The sequence below is a fragment of the Pongo pygmaeus genome, chromosome 2 (assembly GCF_028885625.2).
Source record: "Pongo pygmaeus isolate AG05252 chromosome 2, NHGRI_mPonPyg2-v2.0_pri, whole genome shotgun sequence".
NCBI lineage: Eukaryota > Metazoa > Chordata > Mammalia > Primates > Hominidae > Pongo > Pongo pygmaeus.
The window spans coordinates 98,510,603-98,529,405 of record NC_085930.1 but is presented as its reverse complement, the minus strand read 5'-3'; the positions used below and the strand labels follow the sequence as shown (position 1 = coordinate 98,529,405).

At 41.7% G+C, this 18,803-nt stretch overlaps 1 protein-coding gene across 1 annotated transcript in view; it reads left to right on the top strand.

Annotated features, from left to right (window-relative positions):
* CACNA2D3 (calcium voltage-gated channel auxiliary subunit alpha2delta 3) overlaps positions 1 to 18,803 on the top strand; it is a 924,385-nt gene that overhangs the window by 855,057 nt on the left and 50,525 nt on the right. Inside the window, exons 32-35 of the mRNA XM_054481187.2 lie at positions 5,182 to 5,257; positions 8,205 to 8,257; positions 9,776 to 9,831; positions 18,604 to 18,715. Coding sequence (XP_054337162.2) covers positions 5,182 to 5,257; positions 8,205 to 8,257; positions 9,776 to 9,831; positions 18,604 to 18,715 — 297 coding nt within the window. The remainder of the gene's footprint in view (positions 1 to 5,181; positions 5,258 to 8,204; positions 8,258 to 9,775; positions 9,832 to 18,603; positions 18,716 to 18,803) is intronic.

The following is an 18,803-nucleotide window of genomic DNA, read 5'->3' as shown; positions in this document are numbered from 1 at the left end:
GGCCTCATGGTACATAGTAGGTGTTTAATAAATGTTGAGCCCCACAGTTGCTAACCACCCCTAAATTAGCCAGCCTAAATTAGCTGAGCTTATGCTGTTAAAATGCAGCCTGCTAATTCTTAGAGCAAATATTTTTCTTGGTCAGGATTTTTGTCTAGTTGGAAAAGAACAGTTATCAGCAAAATGGCTTTAAACATGTCTTAATGTCATGAGTTTGTCATCCAAGGCTCTACCCAGTATGGGTGCAGGGCTACCAGGCTTTGTTTGCATTGCTTTGAGCTGCTTCTTCAGAGGCCATATCTACCTTCTGTCAAAGTTTAAAGTTTCAAAGTTCCACCATCCATGTGGGCACACAGTGATGCTAATGATAAGGTTGGTTGGAGTGGCCTGGTGGTGATGTCATGGGGATTAAGGCATGTTATCTGTAATGAGAATACACCCCCACTGCTGAGTGCAGCTGCACACAGCACCAGTCTTGGGCTGGGCATGATTCTCAGAGCTGATTTTAGAGTCAAATGAAAGCAGGCAATTATCATGTTCTTTAACTATAATCAGCCCAACAGGATACAGGTAGCCGCAAAATGGAGTTATTTAAAACAGTAACAAAATCACTTCAAAAAGGGTAATAATCTGGAAGTCTCTTTCTGCAACATCTAGTTAAAGCTGTCCAAGTGTGGAGAAGACAGGGAAGCCTTATTTTGTAACCTCGTCAATGGCAATAGTATCAGGAAAGCCTCCTTTTGAAATAGAGGAGTGGGGAACAAGGGGAGGGAGAGTGTTAGGACAAATACCTAATGCACATGGGGCTTAAAACCTAGATGATGGGTTGATAGGTACAGCAAACCACCATGGCACATGTATTCCTATGTAACAAACCTGCATGTTCTGCACATGTATCCTATAACTTAAAGTAATATTTAAAAATAAATAAATAAATAAATAAATAAAAGACAGGAACCTTGGCCTGGGGGCTGCCCCAGAGCAATTTGGTTTAGCCCCAACATGTAAACTAGAACCTTTGAAAATGATCCAAGGAGAATCCTGAGTTTCCTGCCATCTGTCAGAGTGGTTACCATGGTAAGAGGTAGTCACAAGTGCAGCCAGCTGTTCCAGTCTGGCCTGGTGACTCATCAGCCCTTCAGCTTGGGTTGAAAGTTGATTCTGGACATTGGTTATCTTGGGCAGCATTTTTTGTGACATTCCAATAAGACCCTGGGCTGGGGAACAGGTCTGAAGCCTAAGCATTTCTTAGAATCTGTCAGAGCCTGCTTCTGAGCAGAGAGCAAAAGGTGGTGGATTCAGCTTGGCCCCCTACTAAATCTGGCTCTGTCACCAATGATCTATGTGAACTTGGGCATATTTATTTAGGCTGGCTAAGACTTGGTTTTCCCCTCTGTAAAATGGAGATGATTATAATCTATCTTGTAGGGATGTGTTTAGAGGAGTACCTGGCTTAGTTGCTACACAGAGTTCAGTAGACATCAGCTGTTGTTATCATTGCCTTCCTCTAAGAAGCCCATGGACAGAGAAGTTCCTGCATCATCGCTTGGTAACACCAGCACAGCTTCTGATGGTGTCCTTGTGTTGCAGTAGCAAGCATGGATTTTACTCTGCATTGTCTATGCCAGTGAGCTAAGAAAACCAGGAGCCTTGTTCATCTTTCAGCCCGCTGGGTGATATCTGTGTCAATTCCCATTGCATTAAACACCAGCCCATTAGTTAGTAGTGGCAATGAAAAGATACCAATAATTATAACAGCAGCTATAGCCCTGGCTCCTGTTGAATACTTCCTCTCTAGCAGGCACTGTGCTAAATGCAACACATAGATAACTTTCTTTAACCCTATGACCACCCTATAAGGTAGTCATTATTCTCACCATTTCACAGATAGGAAACTGAGGCACCAAGAGGGTTAAAAAGACATTGTTATAAGTGGATGAGTTAGGATTTGAGCTCAGGTATTGCTGACTTCAAAGATGGCATTTTCACTATGTCACACTGCCTTCCCTTGAGCCTTTGGGAACAGTGCAGCTTTAAGAGCCCAAACTCTAACAAAGAATAAAATCAGTCTTCTGTTGTAAGGATCTTAACAAGGTTGGCATACTTAGAGCATATTTCAGTGTACTTCTACACAACTGGTTATTTAGATCTCAGAACGTCTCTGTAGTTGTTTAATAAGTCAGGAAACGAAGCCTTTGAATTGTATCAGCAAGCTGCTCAAGAATGTACCCTGGAGGCCAAGTGCGGTGGCTCATGCCTGTAATCCCAGCATTTTGGGAGGCTGAGGCAGGTGGATCACAAGGTCAGGAGTTCAAGACCAGCCTGGCCAACATAGTGAAACCCCATCTCTACTAAAAATACAAAATTTGTTGGGTGTGGTGGCATGCGCCTGTAGTCCCAACTACTCAGGAGGCTGAAGTGGGAGAATCGCTTGAACCTGGGAGGCAGAGGTTGCAGTGAGCCGAGACCACGCCATTGCACTCCAGCCTGGGTGACAGAGAGTGAGACTCCGTCTCAAAAATAAATAAATAAATAAATAAATAAATAAATAAATAAGAATGCACCCTGAATATACGGCAGGACCAACTTTTGAAACCATGGCCATCCTGCATCCATGGCTATGAGACTCCAAGCACATGCACGTTCCTCTCAACCCCATGCTGCCTCTCACCTGGTCTGGCACCCGTTTTAGGTGTAGAGACAGCACTGGGCAGTGGGAAAAGGATAAGTCAATACCAATTCTTGCCAAATGCTAGAAAGCCCTTGCAGGGGTACCTGTAGAAATCTCCTGAGTGAGGATGGAGATGGTGGCCTGGCGGGCCAGTCAGGGACCAATTAGAGTTGTCCACTGTGGTCTGCAGTTGATTCTGTGACATATCCCGGTGTCTGGGTTAGTGCTAGGGCTGTGTCAATGGTGAGAGCGTTTCTGTGAGAAGTTTGTGCGGGGACATCCCCAAGCCTAATGCTTGGCTGATTTATGGTCTTCGTTTCTGTTTGTATAAACAAAGCTTCAAAGCTTCTTGCCTGCATCTGTGTAAGGAAAAAAGCCAGAGGACAGTGAAGAAATATTCTGATGAAGAAAAGACCTTGAGGACTGGCTACGTGACCGCTGGTATCCCCTTGGGCTTTGCTGTCCAAGGAGTGCTGTGTGCTGCTGCTGGTTAGGAGCTGGCTTTGATCTTCCATTTGGTCAAATGTGGCTGGTTTTCTGCTTGGTACCCACAGATGACTGTGTTTAATCCATTTATCAGTAATGTCCATAAGTTACTGTCCAGATAAGGAGCCTCCACATCACATTTTGCAGTTGACCCCTTTGTTCTCAGTTGTGTCATCATCTATGTAACATTTGTGCAATCAGGCAATCATTTATGCATTCACCCTTTTAAAACTGAATGCCTTCTGTATGCTGGTTACTGTACTAGGTGCTAGAGGTCGGTGTGAAACAGAGCCAACACCAATCCTGCTGCATGAAGCTTTTACATCTACAGGTCTTTCCAAGCACAGCAGTAAGTGCACTCAACATTAACCATTGTAGTATTCTAGGAAGGAATTCCTGTGGGGAGAATTTCATCCATTCATGTAGAAGCACATGTATTGAAGTGTTTAAAATCTCCTCTGGCAGTTGCTATGTAACTCAGGCTGGACTTTACGTGTCTCTCCTTTGGGCTGCTAGGCATGGTAGGAGGGGATGCCGAAGGGAAGGGTGGGGATGCCAGACTCCTTTGGCTATACCTTTCAAGCATGGGATAAGGTGTTCATACCATCTAAATACTGGAACATGTGTAGGGGCAAAGAAGGAGAGCTTGCCCCATCAGCCGCAGAAGGTTTGCTGAAAATGAACTGACAAAGGGCAGGTGAATAGGAAAAAAAGGCACACAAAATTTATTTTAATGTGGACAACACAGGGGAATCATAGTAGAATGGTTACCCAGTAACCCAATGGGGTACAGATGCTTAAATGCCCATCTTCATAGGGGAGGGAAAAGGGGGAAATATGGCTACTTGAGGGATAATAAATGATTTTGAGGGGGAAATGAGTGGGCCTACTGCTTAGACAATGGTTAGTAAATAATTTCAATGGAAATTGAATGGGATGGAGAGCTGACAATGGTTTGGGAAGAAGTTGGCCTGGGCTCTAGGTGTGGTGTTTAATTTTCAGTCTCTTCCTCTGTAATATGAATTGTAATCTTCTCTTCTCTGGTGAATGAAATGTCAGGAAAGGCAATTGTATTCCTCTTTGGCAGATCTGGCTTTTAGGTAGATAAGGGAACTTCAGAGAACAACTGCATCCTGTGGTTTGGGAGAGACAGAGGATTAAGAGACTGTGGGGTAAGGGAGACAGGGAGCAAGGTTGGAGAAACCTTGAGACTGCTTCGTGTCAAAGCACCATATTTTGGGGTAATGGTTTCTGAGTCCCAACACATGCTACCATAAATTGCCATTCACCTTTCCTTTGTTGATGGGGGAATTAAAATACATTGAATAATGTTAAAGTAAAACATTTTTGCAACTGAGTAAAGGTCATAATTGGGATGAAAGCTATACTTTTATCACCAGTGTAGGAAAAAAATGTCCACTTTGTTTTTGTTTCCTAAGCCATGCTGTTTTCAAAATAAGGTACATTCACTCTTATGGTGATGACAATAAGGAGTAGGGATTACAATTAGTAAGCCAGCTGGTTTCCCACACATTGTCAATGTGCAGGGCTTATCCTGGTCCAAACCTGTTTCCTGGTGCTTGAGAAACACAGAATCCTGCCATGTTTTATCCCAAAGTGGTTCTTCTTAGTTCTCCTGTCCCTTGGAGACATGGCCCAAGTAAATTCCGTCCGGGTCTTATAATCCAGTTCAGAACAGCACGTTCCCTTTGGAATATCTTGCTCAATGCAGACCATCCTTGTTCAGACCAAATGACTGTTTCGTCAAGTTAGATGGATCCTCAACCCCCTCTACCCTTCCCAATACCTTTGTTCCCTTTGTTCTTCAAATTCCAAGTGATAACATGACTGTGCCTCCAGCACTGGCCTTTGCCGGGCTTCGTGTTCATCATCCATGTTAGGGCTGCATGGTGTTTGTCACTGTTGCACTTAATAATAGTGACTGCTCACCTTGTAGTACATAGCATCAATTGGTTCCCATGTTTTCTCATTTAGTGAAGCTCCCTTCCATTTCTTTCCTGTAGAATTACACTTTATGACTACCAAGCCATGTGTAGAGCCAACAAGGAAAGCAGCGATGGCGCCCATGGCCTCCTGGATGTAAGTACTATGCTGTCACTCAGAAAACAGCTGCATGTTTCTGTCTTTCTCCCTGTCTGAGTGTTATCTTCCTCTTTGGAGTAATCAAGTTTATCTTTTTGCAAAATCATGAAATTTTGACTTTACTCATTTAAAAAAAAAAAAAAAACGAAAACAAAACTTTAAGCCGGGTGCGGCGTCTCATGCCCATAATCCCAGCACTTTGGGAGGCCGAGGTGGCTGGATCACTTGGGGTCAGGAGTTTGAGACCAGCCTGGCCAACATGGTGAAACCCTGTCTCTACTAAAAATACAAAAATTAGCTAGGCATGGTGGTGCACACCTATAATCCCAGCTACTTGGGAGGTTGAGGCGGGAGAACTGCTTGAACCTGGGAGGAGGAGGTTTCAGTGAGCCAAGATCGTGCCACTGCACTCCAGCCTGGGCAACAGAGCAAGCCTGTCTCTCAAAAAAAAAAAAAAAAACGAAAATTAAAATTAAAATGAAAAAAAGCCACTGCTATTTCAACTCAAATCCAGTGATTATATGAATGAGAAATGGATCTAAAGTCTTTGATGGATTAATGCAGCAGCCCCTTGTGATGGATGGAGAAAGGGAGAAGTTTTGTTAATTCTCTGATTTGTATATAAAAGAACTTGGTTTTGTTCAACAGAACTTTTCCTTTTAGTTTATAATAGAGTTGTGAGCTTGTGCCCTAATTCCCATTTTGATCACACATACTCCCTCTCCCCTAATCATGCCACTGGGTTTCAGCATCGTTTTCCCTGGAGCTAATTCCTTGATGTCACAGATGAGGATCAATCAGCATAGCTATTGTACCATTAGAAACTGGCTTTCAGATGGCCAGAAATTAACTGTTACCACTTACTCCCAAATTAAAAATATAATTTACAATGCGTAGACAATGTAAATTTGGCCAGCAATACCTAAAAACACAGAAAAAAAAAGATATAGTGTACCTCTGGATAGTCTGTCATGTGTGTTTAAATATAACCCTTACAATGTTATTATTTTGTAAATACCAAAAATTAACCTAAAATTTTGTTTGAAACACAACATTTAAAAGCCATTTTGGCTTTAAAATATGCATACTTTCTAATTTGCAGATGTAAGATGTTACAAGGGGATTATTTAAAAAACAGATAATTAACAGGGTTCTCCTACACTGAGGGAGCAAGAAGTGATTCAGAGCTGGCAAATTTGTGAGAGGCAACTAAAGAGATGAATATTTTGAAAAATACAGCTTTTTAGTGAGACTCACTATGTCTTTCTAACCCAACTCCCCTAACCTTAACATGAATATTTCCAGACATTAAACGTTCCCAAGATATATTTTCACAATTAGATTTAAAAGCTCAGTGGCTTTATGCTTTTACATGATAATGTGCATTTAAATTTTTTAATCCTGTATTTGCATAATCCCTTTGTTTACTCATATATTGAGCCAATGCCTGGCATGGAATGCCTGAGTGCCTTCCCCTAGCCTCAGAGCGAGCTGCCCCTGCTACTGCCCTCTTTCCCCCGCAACCTCCAAAGCTTCCTTAATCCTTTTATTCACTCTCTCCTTCCCCTGACCCACATTACCCATCCCAGCAGATACAAAGACACAAAGTTGTCCCATAGTCTGACCACCCCGGTCTTTTTGAAAACAAGATGATTATTTTTCAAGCCATAAAATGTAATGGCAAAACCGCAGGACTGCAAAGTGTGGTTTCAGGAAACTGTTAAAAGTTCACATCCTTATCTGACCCTAATCCTGGCGGCCCAGAACCCTGTGATTCAAAGAATGATGTGGAAGCACTCAATTGAATCAGAGCAAGAGATACACCAAGTCTGAAATCTGGGTGGGCCGAGAAGAGCCTCAGCATTGTTGTTGTTCTGCTCATTTACTTTCTGGCCGGACTGGGAAAGTTTTGAGAATGATTGGGGGCATGTAAATTTGTTCTTGTTTCATTTAAAACTGGATAATTCCTCCATTCTCAGTTCTAGTTCTTATAATTAAAATGCTCAGAAGGTGGGATTAAGCAGCTCTAGCTGCAGAAGCAAGGATTTGGCATGCATTTCAATTCTCCGATATCTAAAGGCAACCACAAAAGGTTCTGAGATTCTTCTGGACCTGACATCTGGAGCCCAGAGCCCGGGATTTGCCAGTGTCATTGCCTGTCTCTCAGGTTCAGCCACCACTCACATAACTGGCATAGCTAGGTACAAAGAACCAACTGAGGGGGAGACTTGGTATTTTCCAGAATTCAGGAAATTGAATTATCCACATAGGAAATATCACAGAGTAAACAATCCAACTGCTTTTTTTAATTAAAATATTCTGAAATAAAGACTAGGCTTTCAATGCCTTCTTTTATAGAGTGAAGGGGATTTTCAGCAAGGATAAAATCACATGTTTATATGGTTATCATTTTTTTCAAGTCCAAATATGTAAGTGTGAGAAAGGGCAGCTTAAATCCTACATAATTCATGGAAGGCATTAAAATGAGGTGTATGCAATTTTTGCTTATTTTAGTGAATGACATACAGTGATGGAGAACAGGGAATCACCTTTCCAAGAGGCTGCCCTGTAAATTACCATTTGAAATTAGTTATATGATTCCAGCCCCCTCAGCATTAAGCTTCAAAATATTAGCCCCTAGAGGGTAAAGGTTTAAGCATCGGGTGCTGAACTTCCTTTTTCCTCCCACTGATAACCCTTGTATTAGATCAGGTTTATTTTACTTGTAAATCACATCTCACTAGAGTGGAGTTCAAAGTTTTAAAATGTTAGTTTTAGGATACAGTATCCAACAGTTTTCTTTCCTTAGCTGGAACGCCACTGTTTTTTAACATGATATCAATCTCTCTAGAAGAATAACATTGTCCTTATGTAAAGCCCTAAATTAAGCTACAAATTTTGTGTGCAATACATTGTTTTTAATGAACTGAATTCTTCTCTTCAGCCTTATAATGCCTTCCTCTCTGCAGTAAAATGGATCATGACAGAACTTGTCTTGTAAGTAAAATCTTCTGCATTTTTGAAAAGTGTTAATATTTTCCTTTTTGTGTCATAAAGTGATCTAAGAGATTGTGAGTCATGCTTTCAATAACCATTAGATTCCTAGTACTCTGAGATAACTTCATTGAACATCTCAAAATATTGAACACAGAGACCAAAAAATGATCTTTTATTAAGTGACTCTTGATCACTGCTTATGCTATTAGGTCATTGTTTAGCAGATTAACAGTTTGCAATACACAACAAATTTACTTATTGTGGTTACTGTTCAATTTCACATGGATGTCTGGCTGTTTTTACTGCAGCCTGGGTGGGCTGTGGTCAGAAGAGCACCCTACTGTGACTGTCCACCATGCCACTTTGGCTGTCTTGGCCTGTGCAGGAATGGGTGCCTGTGAGATTGTCAGCTAGGGCTGGGGGCTTTCTCAGGTGTGATTTCATTGTTTATCCTGTCAAACTATGGTCTTGTTTGGAGGTGCTGGTTACATCTATGACTTAGATAACACTTGAAATGACACCAGGATGAAAGTCTTGACTTTCAGACTAGATATTAGACACATTACAGAAACACTGTGTCACACAAAAGGGAAGAATTTCATAGATGAACATGTAAACAAGGTTGTTTAAGTTGCACCAAACTCTCTCATTCTTATTTCCCTGCTTAGACTCCAGTTCTGTGGGTTTGAGGCAAATTTCATGCCATTTGATGGATAGTCACTGTCCTCTTAATTTAATGTAACCTATATTAATTTAATAAAGTTTGTGAATTCAAATGGGAAGTAAATTCTCCATATACACATGAGGCAGAGAAAGAACATTAACAGATAATAGTGGGATTTTGATTGAGAGAGAGCTGCTAGGAATAGTAGCCATAAGCCTGAAAAACAAATGACTGAATTTTGATCTCTCTTCATTCATTTGGAGGATAATTTATATTATTTTTGTATTCTTTACCAGCCATTGAGAAATGTTGATTTTTATGAAGTTGCATTGTGACATAATTTCATAGAGAGAAGTCTGTTCCACCTCCCTCTAAACACACACACACATAGAGGGGGCTTAAACAAGTTCTACTCGCAGTATTCATTTTGAAAGCATTTTTTATTACTACAGTTCATAGTCTTGGTAGAGGAGAATATTCTATTTGTATTTCTGAACTAAGGGAAGAGAAGCTCATTAGAAATTGGCTTTTTACTGTGGAATCAAACTAGATGATATTAAGATTGAACAACTGGTGAACGATAACGAGAAAAGTATTTCAGCCTATACAGCAGGTTATTCCTCATCTAGGAATCTTTGAGTCTAGGTAAACCTGGCTTTAGAGATAAAATAGCCTTTCACAAGAAAGATAAACCCCTGTGAAAATTTAGTGGTAACTCAACCAACTGTGTTGCTATCTCCAAATTGTGATGTTCTCAAATGAGGTAAGCGATGCTGAAGAATACAGAAAGTCACTGTTCTGTGATATGGGCATGGATGACGAAGTAACATTGGGCTTTTCCACGATCTGTTTAGGTTCCTGGTGGAATTTAACCTCTGCAGTTGGTGGCACTCCGATATGACAACTAAAGGTGAGCAGCAACTGGTTTTTGTTTCCCATCTTGGAGGGATAAGCGCTGGGTTCACCAGCTACTTTTCATCAGGGATGTGCTGGCTCACAGAAAATTCCCCAGGACAAAGTGATGATTTTTCAGCTCTGTCAGCAAAAAGCCACCCTTTGTGCTAAGTGCAGTGCTATCCAGTCTGACACAGAATTCTACAGGCTTCATTCAGCCCACACTGAATGTACATCTTGACCTGTTTCCTTAACTAAGGCTTTGAGGTCATACATTGCACAGGTAAATTCTTCAGAAAGCTCATGGGCAATGCTGAAATAAAAGGGAGACAGACACACTGCCTGTGTCTCACGCTAAATGAATGATTAGCCATTCTATTTTTGTTTTCACAGTTGCCCTCATAGAACATAAATCTGACCACATTACTCTCCCTTCTCAAATACCTTTGATGATTTGAGGAGGGTGTAATTAGTAGAGACTCTTGGAGGCATGGGTTGTGGAGTTAGATCAGAATAGGTTTCAGTCCCAGCTTAGAGGTTGGCCTTGGGCATATCAGCTGATCTGTCTCCAAGGCTCAGTTTCCCTATGCTATGCACAATGGGGAAAATAATATTTATTTATCTTAGAAAGTGAGTGTGTGTGTGTGTGTGTGTGTATGTGTGTGTGTGTTTAATGCTATGAGAAATCATATTACATGCTGACCACAGTGACTAGAACATAAGTCTTCAAAAACTAGTGGCAATACTGCATGTTCTCACGTATAAGTAAGGTAAACATTGAGTAAACATAGACACAAAGAAGGGAACAACAGACACTGGGGCCTAATTGAGGTGGAGGGTGGGAGGAGGGTGAGAATGGAAAAACTACCTATGGGGTACTACGCTCACTACCAGGATGATGAAATAATCTGTACACCAAGCCCTCGAGACAATGCAATTGACCCATATAAAAAACCTGCATGTACCCTCCACACCTAAAATAAAAGTTGGAAGGAAAATAAATAAATAAAAGAAATAGTATCCATAATTATAACGGTGGTGACACTGTGACCATGACAATGATGATGATCGCCTACAAATCCAGTGATCCTTAATGAACGCTGGCTCCAGCAGTCTGCCCCAGGCCTGCCCACTCACGTGCTATTTCTCATATACACTCTGTTCTTTCTTTCCTTCATTCATTCATGTTCATTTTCCTACTTGGGAGGCCAGGGACTAGTAGGCTATTACCATTCTTATTATTTCTAACTATCTGTCTTTTAAAAAAGAGATTGATAAGTCACGTATCAGCATTTCCCCAAGTGCTGGATCTATTTTAATCTAACATTCCCTTTCCTTTCCCTTAAGATCCCAGTCTGTGAGGATTCCCTCAACTCCTTCAGGCAGAATGAACACTTTCTTGGACCTGCCCCAATCATCTCACGCGTTATCCTATCTCTTCTTTACCATTATTGCCTCACTGTGTGTGTTTTACACTAATGTAGAATCTCTTGATGGTAGGAGCCATGTCTTAAACATTGTTCTCTCTTAACACCTAACTGGTGCTGAGCACACAGTAGGTGCTTTATCTTTGCTGATTCAATATCCTAACAAATCTTTCTGGTGGTAGGCATGACCATTAGGGTCACTCTAGTCATGGCTTTGTAACTTACACATAGGCTCATTTTGCCGGAATCCAGGAACTCTCTGATTTCTGCTTAGAACATGAGATGGAGCAGAATCTGCTGAGTCCTGCCCCTGCGGATGCCCGCATAGTTTGCTGTCTGATAACTGGGAGCCTAATCCATGCCTGTCCAGGCTGGGCTCTGCCCTGGGAGGCTGACAGCCCAGTGGAGCAGGGCCCCTGTGTGCTGCTTTCATCCACACACATGCGCATTGGTCTGGTGACCCCCAGGGCTTGGACCCAATTCTTGCTCCTCCGTGCTGGGTTGAGTTCTGAGTGACAGTGAGTGCCCCAAATCCCACTTATAGAAATTCAGCCTGAGGACATAAACCTGGATGGGAACAAAGGTTTCTATGATAAGATGATCATCACCAGGGAATTTATAATTGCAAATACTGGTAACTCTTTAAATGTCTAACAGTAAAGGCCATTTTAAAATAAATTATAACCCATCCACAGAAAGACAAATGATTCTGTTTCTGAAAACTTTTTGATGAAATTAAAAAATGCTCCTGAAATTATAACAAAACAAGACAAAACCCAAGAAACAAAACCATATATACACAAAAATACATAAAATGGTGGGAGGAAGGAGATATGGAGCTAATTAGGGTCAGCAGTTGGTATGGGAAATAGGGAGTCAATAAACAAACACCAACATATGAGTTAGGAAACGAAGACTATCATGTCCCCGAAAGGAAATCTTGCCTGTAGTGTCAACTTGGTTTTGTTAAAATTGCACATGATTTGAAAAAAGAAAGATGAGGAAGAACCTACTAAATGGGCACTTGGTTATCTTTTACCATTTGCTTTTCTTATTTGACTTAGTTTTCCACAATTTTACTAATAGAAGTGAAAAAAAAAATGAGATTTTTTAAAAATAAAATCAATAGAGCCCAGGAAAATGGGTTGCAAGTTGGTTAAATGGCTGCTGTCTCTGCGGCACCAGTGACCTGGGGACAAATCCCCTCTCCCTCTGAATCAGACTGTGAGCTCTGAGAGGCCGGAGCAGCTTTGGAACCTCGTGGTTAGGAACCCTGGGTAGCCTTTCTCTGCTTCTTGCTTGCTGTGAGGTGCTGGGCAAGTCACTTGGTCTCTCCGGACTTTGGTTCCATTTGTCAACAGAGGAAACAATAGACATAATGTGGCTGTGAGAGGTGAATTAAGCAATGCGTGCCAAGCCCTTGTGCAAGTACTCCATGCATGGTGGGTGGGCGCTCATGCTTTGGGTGGTAGTGGTTTTTTTTTTTAACTCAAATGTCTGGTTATTTCTTAGGAGTTTGCACAGGGCTGAAGGCAGCAGGCTTGTTGTTTTCAGTGGTTTACTTTTTGGCATTCTTCTTCATACCTAGTGAAGACGCTCCCTTCTCTTCATGTCTGCTTTCACTCCCACTTCCCTCATCCTGGCCTTGACTTGTTTCCCTTCTTTGTGACCTGCCACCACAGACATCTAGTCATACTGTTATTTTGGTCCTATGGATTCTAGAGTTTTTACTGAATGCCATTCACTATGATCTTTGCCTAAAACAGTGGTTTTCAAATGGGGGCAGTTTTGCCTCCCAGGGGAATGGCTGGAGACATTTTTGCTGTCATAGCATGGGGGAGGAGGGTTCTTATTAGAATCTGGTGCGTAGAGGCCAGGGATGCAGCTAAATATCCTGCAACACAAAAGACAGCCCCCATAACAAAGAAATATCCCACTCAAAATATCGATAATGCCACTCTTGAGAAACCATGGCCTAGACCAAGGGGTGCAGAGTAGGGGACAGTGACTAAGGGAGCCGGGTATGGTCTCTGCACCCATGACATTGAGAGATACTTGTGAAGGCTCCCATTCTGCAATTTCACCACCCCCACCGCAGCTGGACCAAAAGTGGTCCAATTTTTAGCTGAAAGGAATAATATGGTGCTTCAGTTCTCTATTTTCTGTCTTAAGGAGCTTTGTAGAAAGGACCCCAAACAGATCATTTCAGCGTGTCCTCTGACTCCCACTGCCAGACTGTGAGACCACCTTTCCACAGACTACAGAGAGACCTTGTCACATAATTGCATCATTGATGCATGGTGTGCTGATACATAAGTGCTTTGCCATTTCCAGAGAGCTGGCACATAGGTTATCTTCACATCCGTTCAACATACCTGAGGGGTGGGGACTGCTAGAATTTGCCGCCAAGCCTCTCTGAAGCACCTAAGTCAGACAGCTAAGAGGCAGTGGACTCAGACCTAAGCCAAGACCTCCCTCAGCTAATGATGACAGTGAGAGCCGCAGCTACTGCACTGGAATTGTCTCATTCCAGCCGACAGCCCTCTGCTGGGCATCAATATGACTTTCTCCATTTTATGGATGAAGAAAAGAAAAAAAGCAAAGGTGAATTCATTCATCCACAGGGTTACTATCATTGGGATATCTTATTAAATGTAAGTATAAATCCCAGACCCAGTGTAAGGGGGGAAATGTTCCAGGCACCATATGCTCTTGGCTTGCAAGGTTTCTTCATTCTAAATTTACCATTCCCTCGCTAGATAAAGACCCTGAGCTGAGACATACATCTTTGTTTTAGCTAAAAATGGAATCCATAATTACACTGTTTATCTGCTCCATTTCCTTAATGAAGGGGACTGTGGAAGCCCATTTCTGCTTGATTATCACAAAGGTATCATTTTGGTGAAGTTGCACAAAGAGAACAGAGCTTGCTGGCACCCGGTTGTGAACAGGGGTGCATTCACAGAAACAAAAGAAGAGGAAGGCTTTTCAAATGGCAAATCTATTCATCCCCAATTGTCTGCACATAATTACTGTGAACCCAAGTCAGTTTTTCTCATCAGGGACATTTGTTGCTAAGGGAAAATTAAAGAAATTCAATTGTGCGGACGCTCCCTTGGGTGCTTCATTGTGAGTGGGTGATAGGTCATGGTGACATCGGCGTAACTGGGATAGGAGGCACAGCAGTGTGGGCTCCAGGATGTGAGGGCCAGGCTTGCATCTGGACCCCATCACTCACTGCAGTGTGACCTTGGGCAAGTGTCTTCGTTTCTGAGCTTTAGTTTCTTCATCTGCAAAATGGGACAGTAGCAAGGGCTTGCTTATTCTGTGGTGATGAGGATTCTGCCCGTGCTAAGGGCCTGGCACAGGGTTTGGCATGTAGTAAGTGCATAGTGAAGATTGATGGTGAAGGTGGTGGTGGTTTGCTGTGTGCGTTAATGATGATTGTGATGAGTCACTCTCTGTGGGACCCACAGCAGGCAGTGTCTGCTTCTGGAACCTCATTTTTCCCTTCTGGTAAAAGAAGGAATCAGCCAAACTGAGCTCAGTGATCCTTGAATACCTACAGCTTTGTAAGATGTGAGTTCTGAATGCCTAAGAGTTAAAACAGTATCCAATAGGGCTAGGCACGGTGGCTCACGCCTGTAATCCCAGCACTTTGGGAAGCCAAGGTGGGTGGATCACTGAGGCCAGGAGTTCGACTAGCCTGGCCAACATGGTGAAACCCCCGTCTCTACTAAAAATACAAAAAAACTAGCCAAGCATGATGGTGCTTGCCTATAATCCCAGCTACTTGGGAGGCTAAGGTAGGAGAATCGTTTGAACCCAGGGGGCGGAAGTTGCAGTGAGCCGAGATCACAGCACTGTACTCCAGACTGGGTGACAGAGTGAGACTCTGTCTCCAACAACAACAACAACAAAAACAGTATCCAGTAGATTGCAAGCGGCCTCAGTTATTGGTTTGAAATTCCATAGATAAATAGTAGTGACTGCACATATATGTGGTGTTTTCCATAGCACTCTAGACAAAGTAAGTTCTAGCCATGTTATTTAAATTAAATGTGGCCATGGCTTTATACGATAATTCACGTTTCCCAAAAGCACATCAAGCAACTTCCAGCCAATAGTCGTGCTGCAAATAGACCCAACGGTTTATCACTATATCAGCATGGAGTGCCCTACAATTGTCAAAGGAAAAAGAATTCCATCTCCAGAAAGGATCAGAGCCAAATGAGTCTCACCATTGAGAGTATTGGACTCATTCCATTGTAACTGGGCCCAGACAATTAGAATTAGAGATGGTGCAATTATCAGGCTTATTCAAATCACGTGTGCTGCCTATCTCAGCCTGACCCAAAGACCTTTCTTATTTTTTTTCATTGGCCGAACTTCACAGAGCAATGAAACATATGCATGCTGGAGCCAGACAGCCCAAGGTCAAATTTTGGTTCTGCCACATACTCAGTGGATGAATTTGGGCAATTTACCCTCATTCTTTTTCCTCCATTCACCATCTGCAAAACAGATAACAACTGTTCATACCTCATAGTTTATTTTTTAATTTTGTCATGTTTTACTATTAAATAAATTAATTCATATTAAGCAGGACAGCATCTGGAAAGCAGCAATTTCTTCATCAATGTAGCTGTTATGCCATCATTAGGTTTTTATATTCCGTCTGCATGCTTGTGCCGCATCCACTTATAACCTAAGCTATTGTGTACTTAAATCTTTATTTCATGTCAAGGGACTCACTTTTTGAAATTCAAATAATTTAAATGTGAAAAGAAAGTTTTATAAACTGAAAACCAGAATGACTTGCCATACAGAGAAATCTGTTGTAAAAATCAGAACCATGAAAATAAAAAGTGTTACCAAATTGTAGCCAGATCCTATGAGCTTTGTGTTTGGCCCCTTCAGCTTAAAAGGAGAGGAGAGCAAATGAAAGAAAGAAGTGAAAAAGATAGAAAGGTGGTAGAAACTCCCTACTATCAAACAAAGATGTCCTTCTTACAAAACAGAGGCACTGAAAAAGATTTGGGAAGAGAATGATGTTCCCACCACGTGCCTCTTCTGTGTTGTTACTGTTGGGCCTGGAGCACCTAAAATTCACCTTACCCTCCACCTGAAAGGCAAGAAAGAAATGTGTCGTAAGGGACAGAGGTTCTCACATTTTTTGGTCCATTTTATTCTATTTTATTTGTTTGAAAACACTACTCAAGAGAGTCATTCTTGTATTCAGCAGGCATTTAATGTTCCCTCCAATGAGCCAGCATCTTGGGGACAGAGGGACAGTGTCTGAAACCTGGCCTTTCTGGAGAATGACTACCAGCACTGTATAATCAGTGTAGTCAGGAGTCAGAGAGGCAGCCATTTGCTTGCCTTTTCTACCAAAAAGTGATGGTTCAAAACCTGACTCCATGAAATAGCACGAGTGCAGCAGGAGTCATGGTGATAGTAAAAACATACACTTAAGCAGCACTCACAGCGTGCCAGCTACTGTCCATGTAATTCATTTGATTCTCAAACAACCACACAAGCTTGGTACTGCTATTCCCATTTAGCAGATGAGGACACTAAGGTGTAAAACGGTTAAAAGCTTGGCTGCTGTCACAGGATTCACTGCCTGGAATTGGTGCTTTTAGCTACTACATAACTAGCCAGCCTCTGGCCTGTGGATGGTAACATTTGCTAATGACTAGCATTTCATGAAGGCTGTGTGTATGCACGTAGGTGGGCAAAAGTGCCTGCAGGCTTCACTCTGCCAAGAGCTGTACATGCTTTTGTTCATTTATTCCTCAGAACAATCCTGTGAGGTTACTATAGACATTTCCCCTTAATGTCAGTGACCAGTTACTGAAAATTCTATATTCTGACTAAAAGAGCTGATGAAGAGTCTACTTCCTTTTGTTTTAAATAACAAAGATTACAATGCATTGTGCTCCAACCCCAAACCCCCAACCAGTTTCCTCAAAATAATTAAACCTCAATGAAAAGCCTACATATAAGAAACCATCATGCTAGGATACTACAAATGCTTAGAATCGTTTCCTGATCACCACACAAGTGTTTGGTTGTTACCCAGCAGTTGTTTTGCGTGCAGTAGCACTGATGGCTTGCTTAGTGCCAGCAGCATCCCACATGGACAGTGGACAAAATATCTCCCCGTAGTTCTGCCCACCAACCAGTTATGTTTGGAATGTAACGTGAGAGTTTGTTCACACATAGTTTTGTTAAAATCCCATTGAATTTTGGAATTGAAATGTAAATAAGATTTTTTTTTCTACAAAAACAATAGCTGAAGGCTTTGTACAAACTTTGGTATTGGAAATCTATAAGCATTCTCTTGGGGAAATGTTAACAAGTAGACCTCCTGTGAAGAGTACCTGTGCTACTAGCATCCCCATTTTACAGGTGAGAACAGTGAGGATTCGCTAGAAGTGGCAGAGCAGGGATTCGTACTCCAAACTTCTCTTACCTCAGAGCCTTCACCCTTAACCACTATGCTATAGTGTCTATCATTATTGTCATCATTATAATGTCAAAATGACTTCATTAGAATGCTACTGTTATCTTTGTTGTTGTTGCTATTATTATTATTGTCATTATTTGACATTTACTTAACACTCATTATGTTCCAGTTACTGTACTAAGTACTCAACATACATCGTTCTATTTACTTCTCACATCAACCTCTGATAGAACTTTATTATCCTCAGTTTACAAATCAGAAAATTGACACCTAGTGAGGTTTTGGATCTTGCCCACTGGACAATCAACTGCCAAGCCTGTACCGAGTGCCTACTATGTGCTCATCCACATACCAGGGTTATTTAGTGCTTTAAAATTGACATGGTGTATTATTGGACAAAGAGCTTCATAATAGTAGGATCTGGTTCATGGCTGTGCTTCAAAGACATTACGTATTTTACTATTTCATATTTCAATTTTCTTTCTATTATAAAACCAAGCAATTGTATCATGACCTTTGTCTCACCCTAAATAATATGGTATAACTTATATTTTATACATTTATTCAGATATACATATGTGTTGTTGCTAAGTTTGAGTAAGTCTGAGGTCAGAGACTCGGTGACTGATGTTGTCCCAGAAAGCAGAATTCTTGTGATGCATAAATGATAGCTGATCAAGCCAACACAACTTTTGGAGGAATTATAGCTTATAGAGTTGCTTGGCAGATGAAATCACTTGACTAATTAGAAAATAATGCATTATGGTGTGCTAGAAAAATCACAGAGCAGCAGAAGCGGAACTGTGTTCTGGGTTGCTGTGGGCTGCCAGTCACAATTTTGAGCCTGTGCCTTGCATTCTTTACCTTTTTTTTCCCCCTATCCCTACAGCCCAGAAATTGAAACAGACCCTGGAGCCTTGTGATACTGAATATCCAGCATTTGTCTCTGAGCGCACTATCAAGGAGACTACAGGGAATATTGCTTGTGAAGACTGCTCCAAGTAAGCCTTCCCCCCACCCTCTAACCCCCTACACCTTTCTGCTCAGCACAGAACTTTCCCAGATGGGTCTGTGTGACTTGCAGGCACA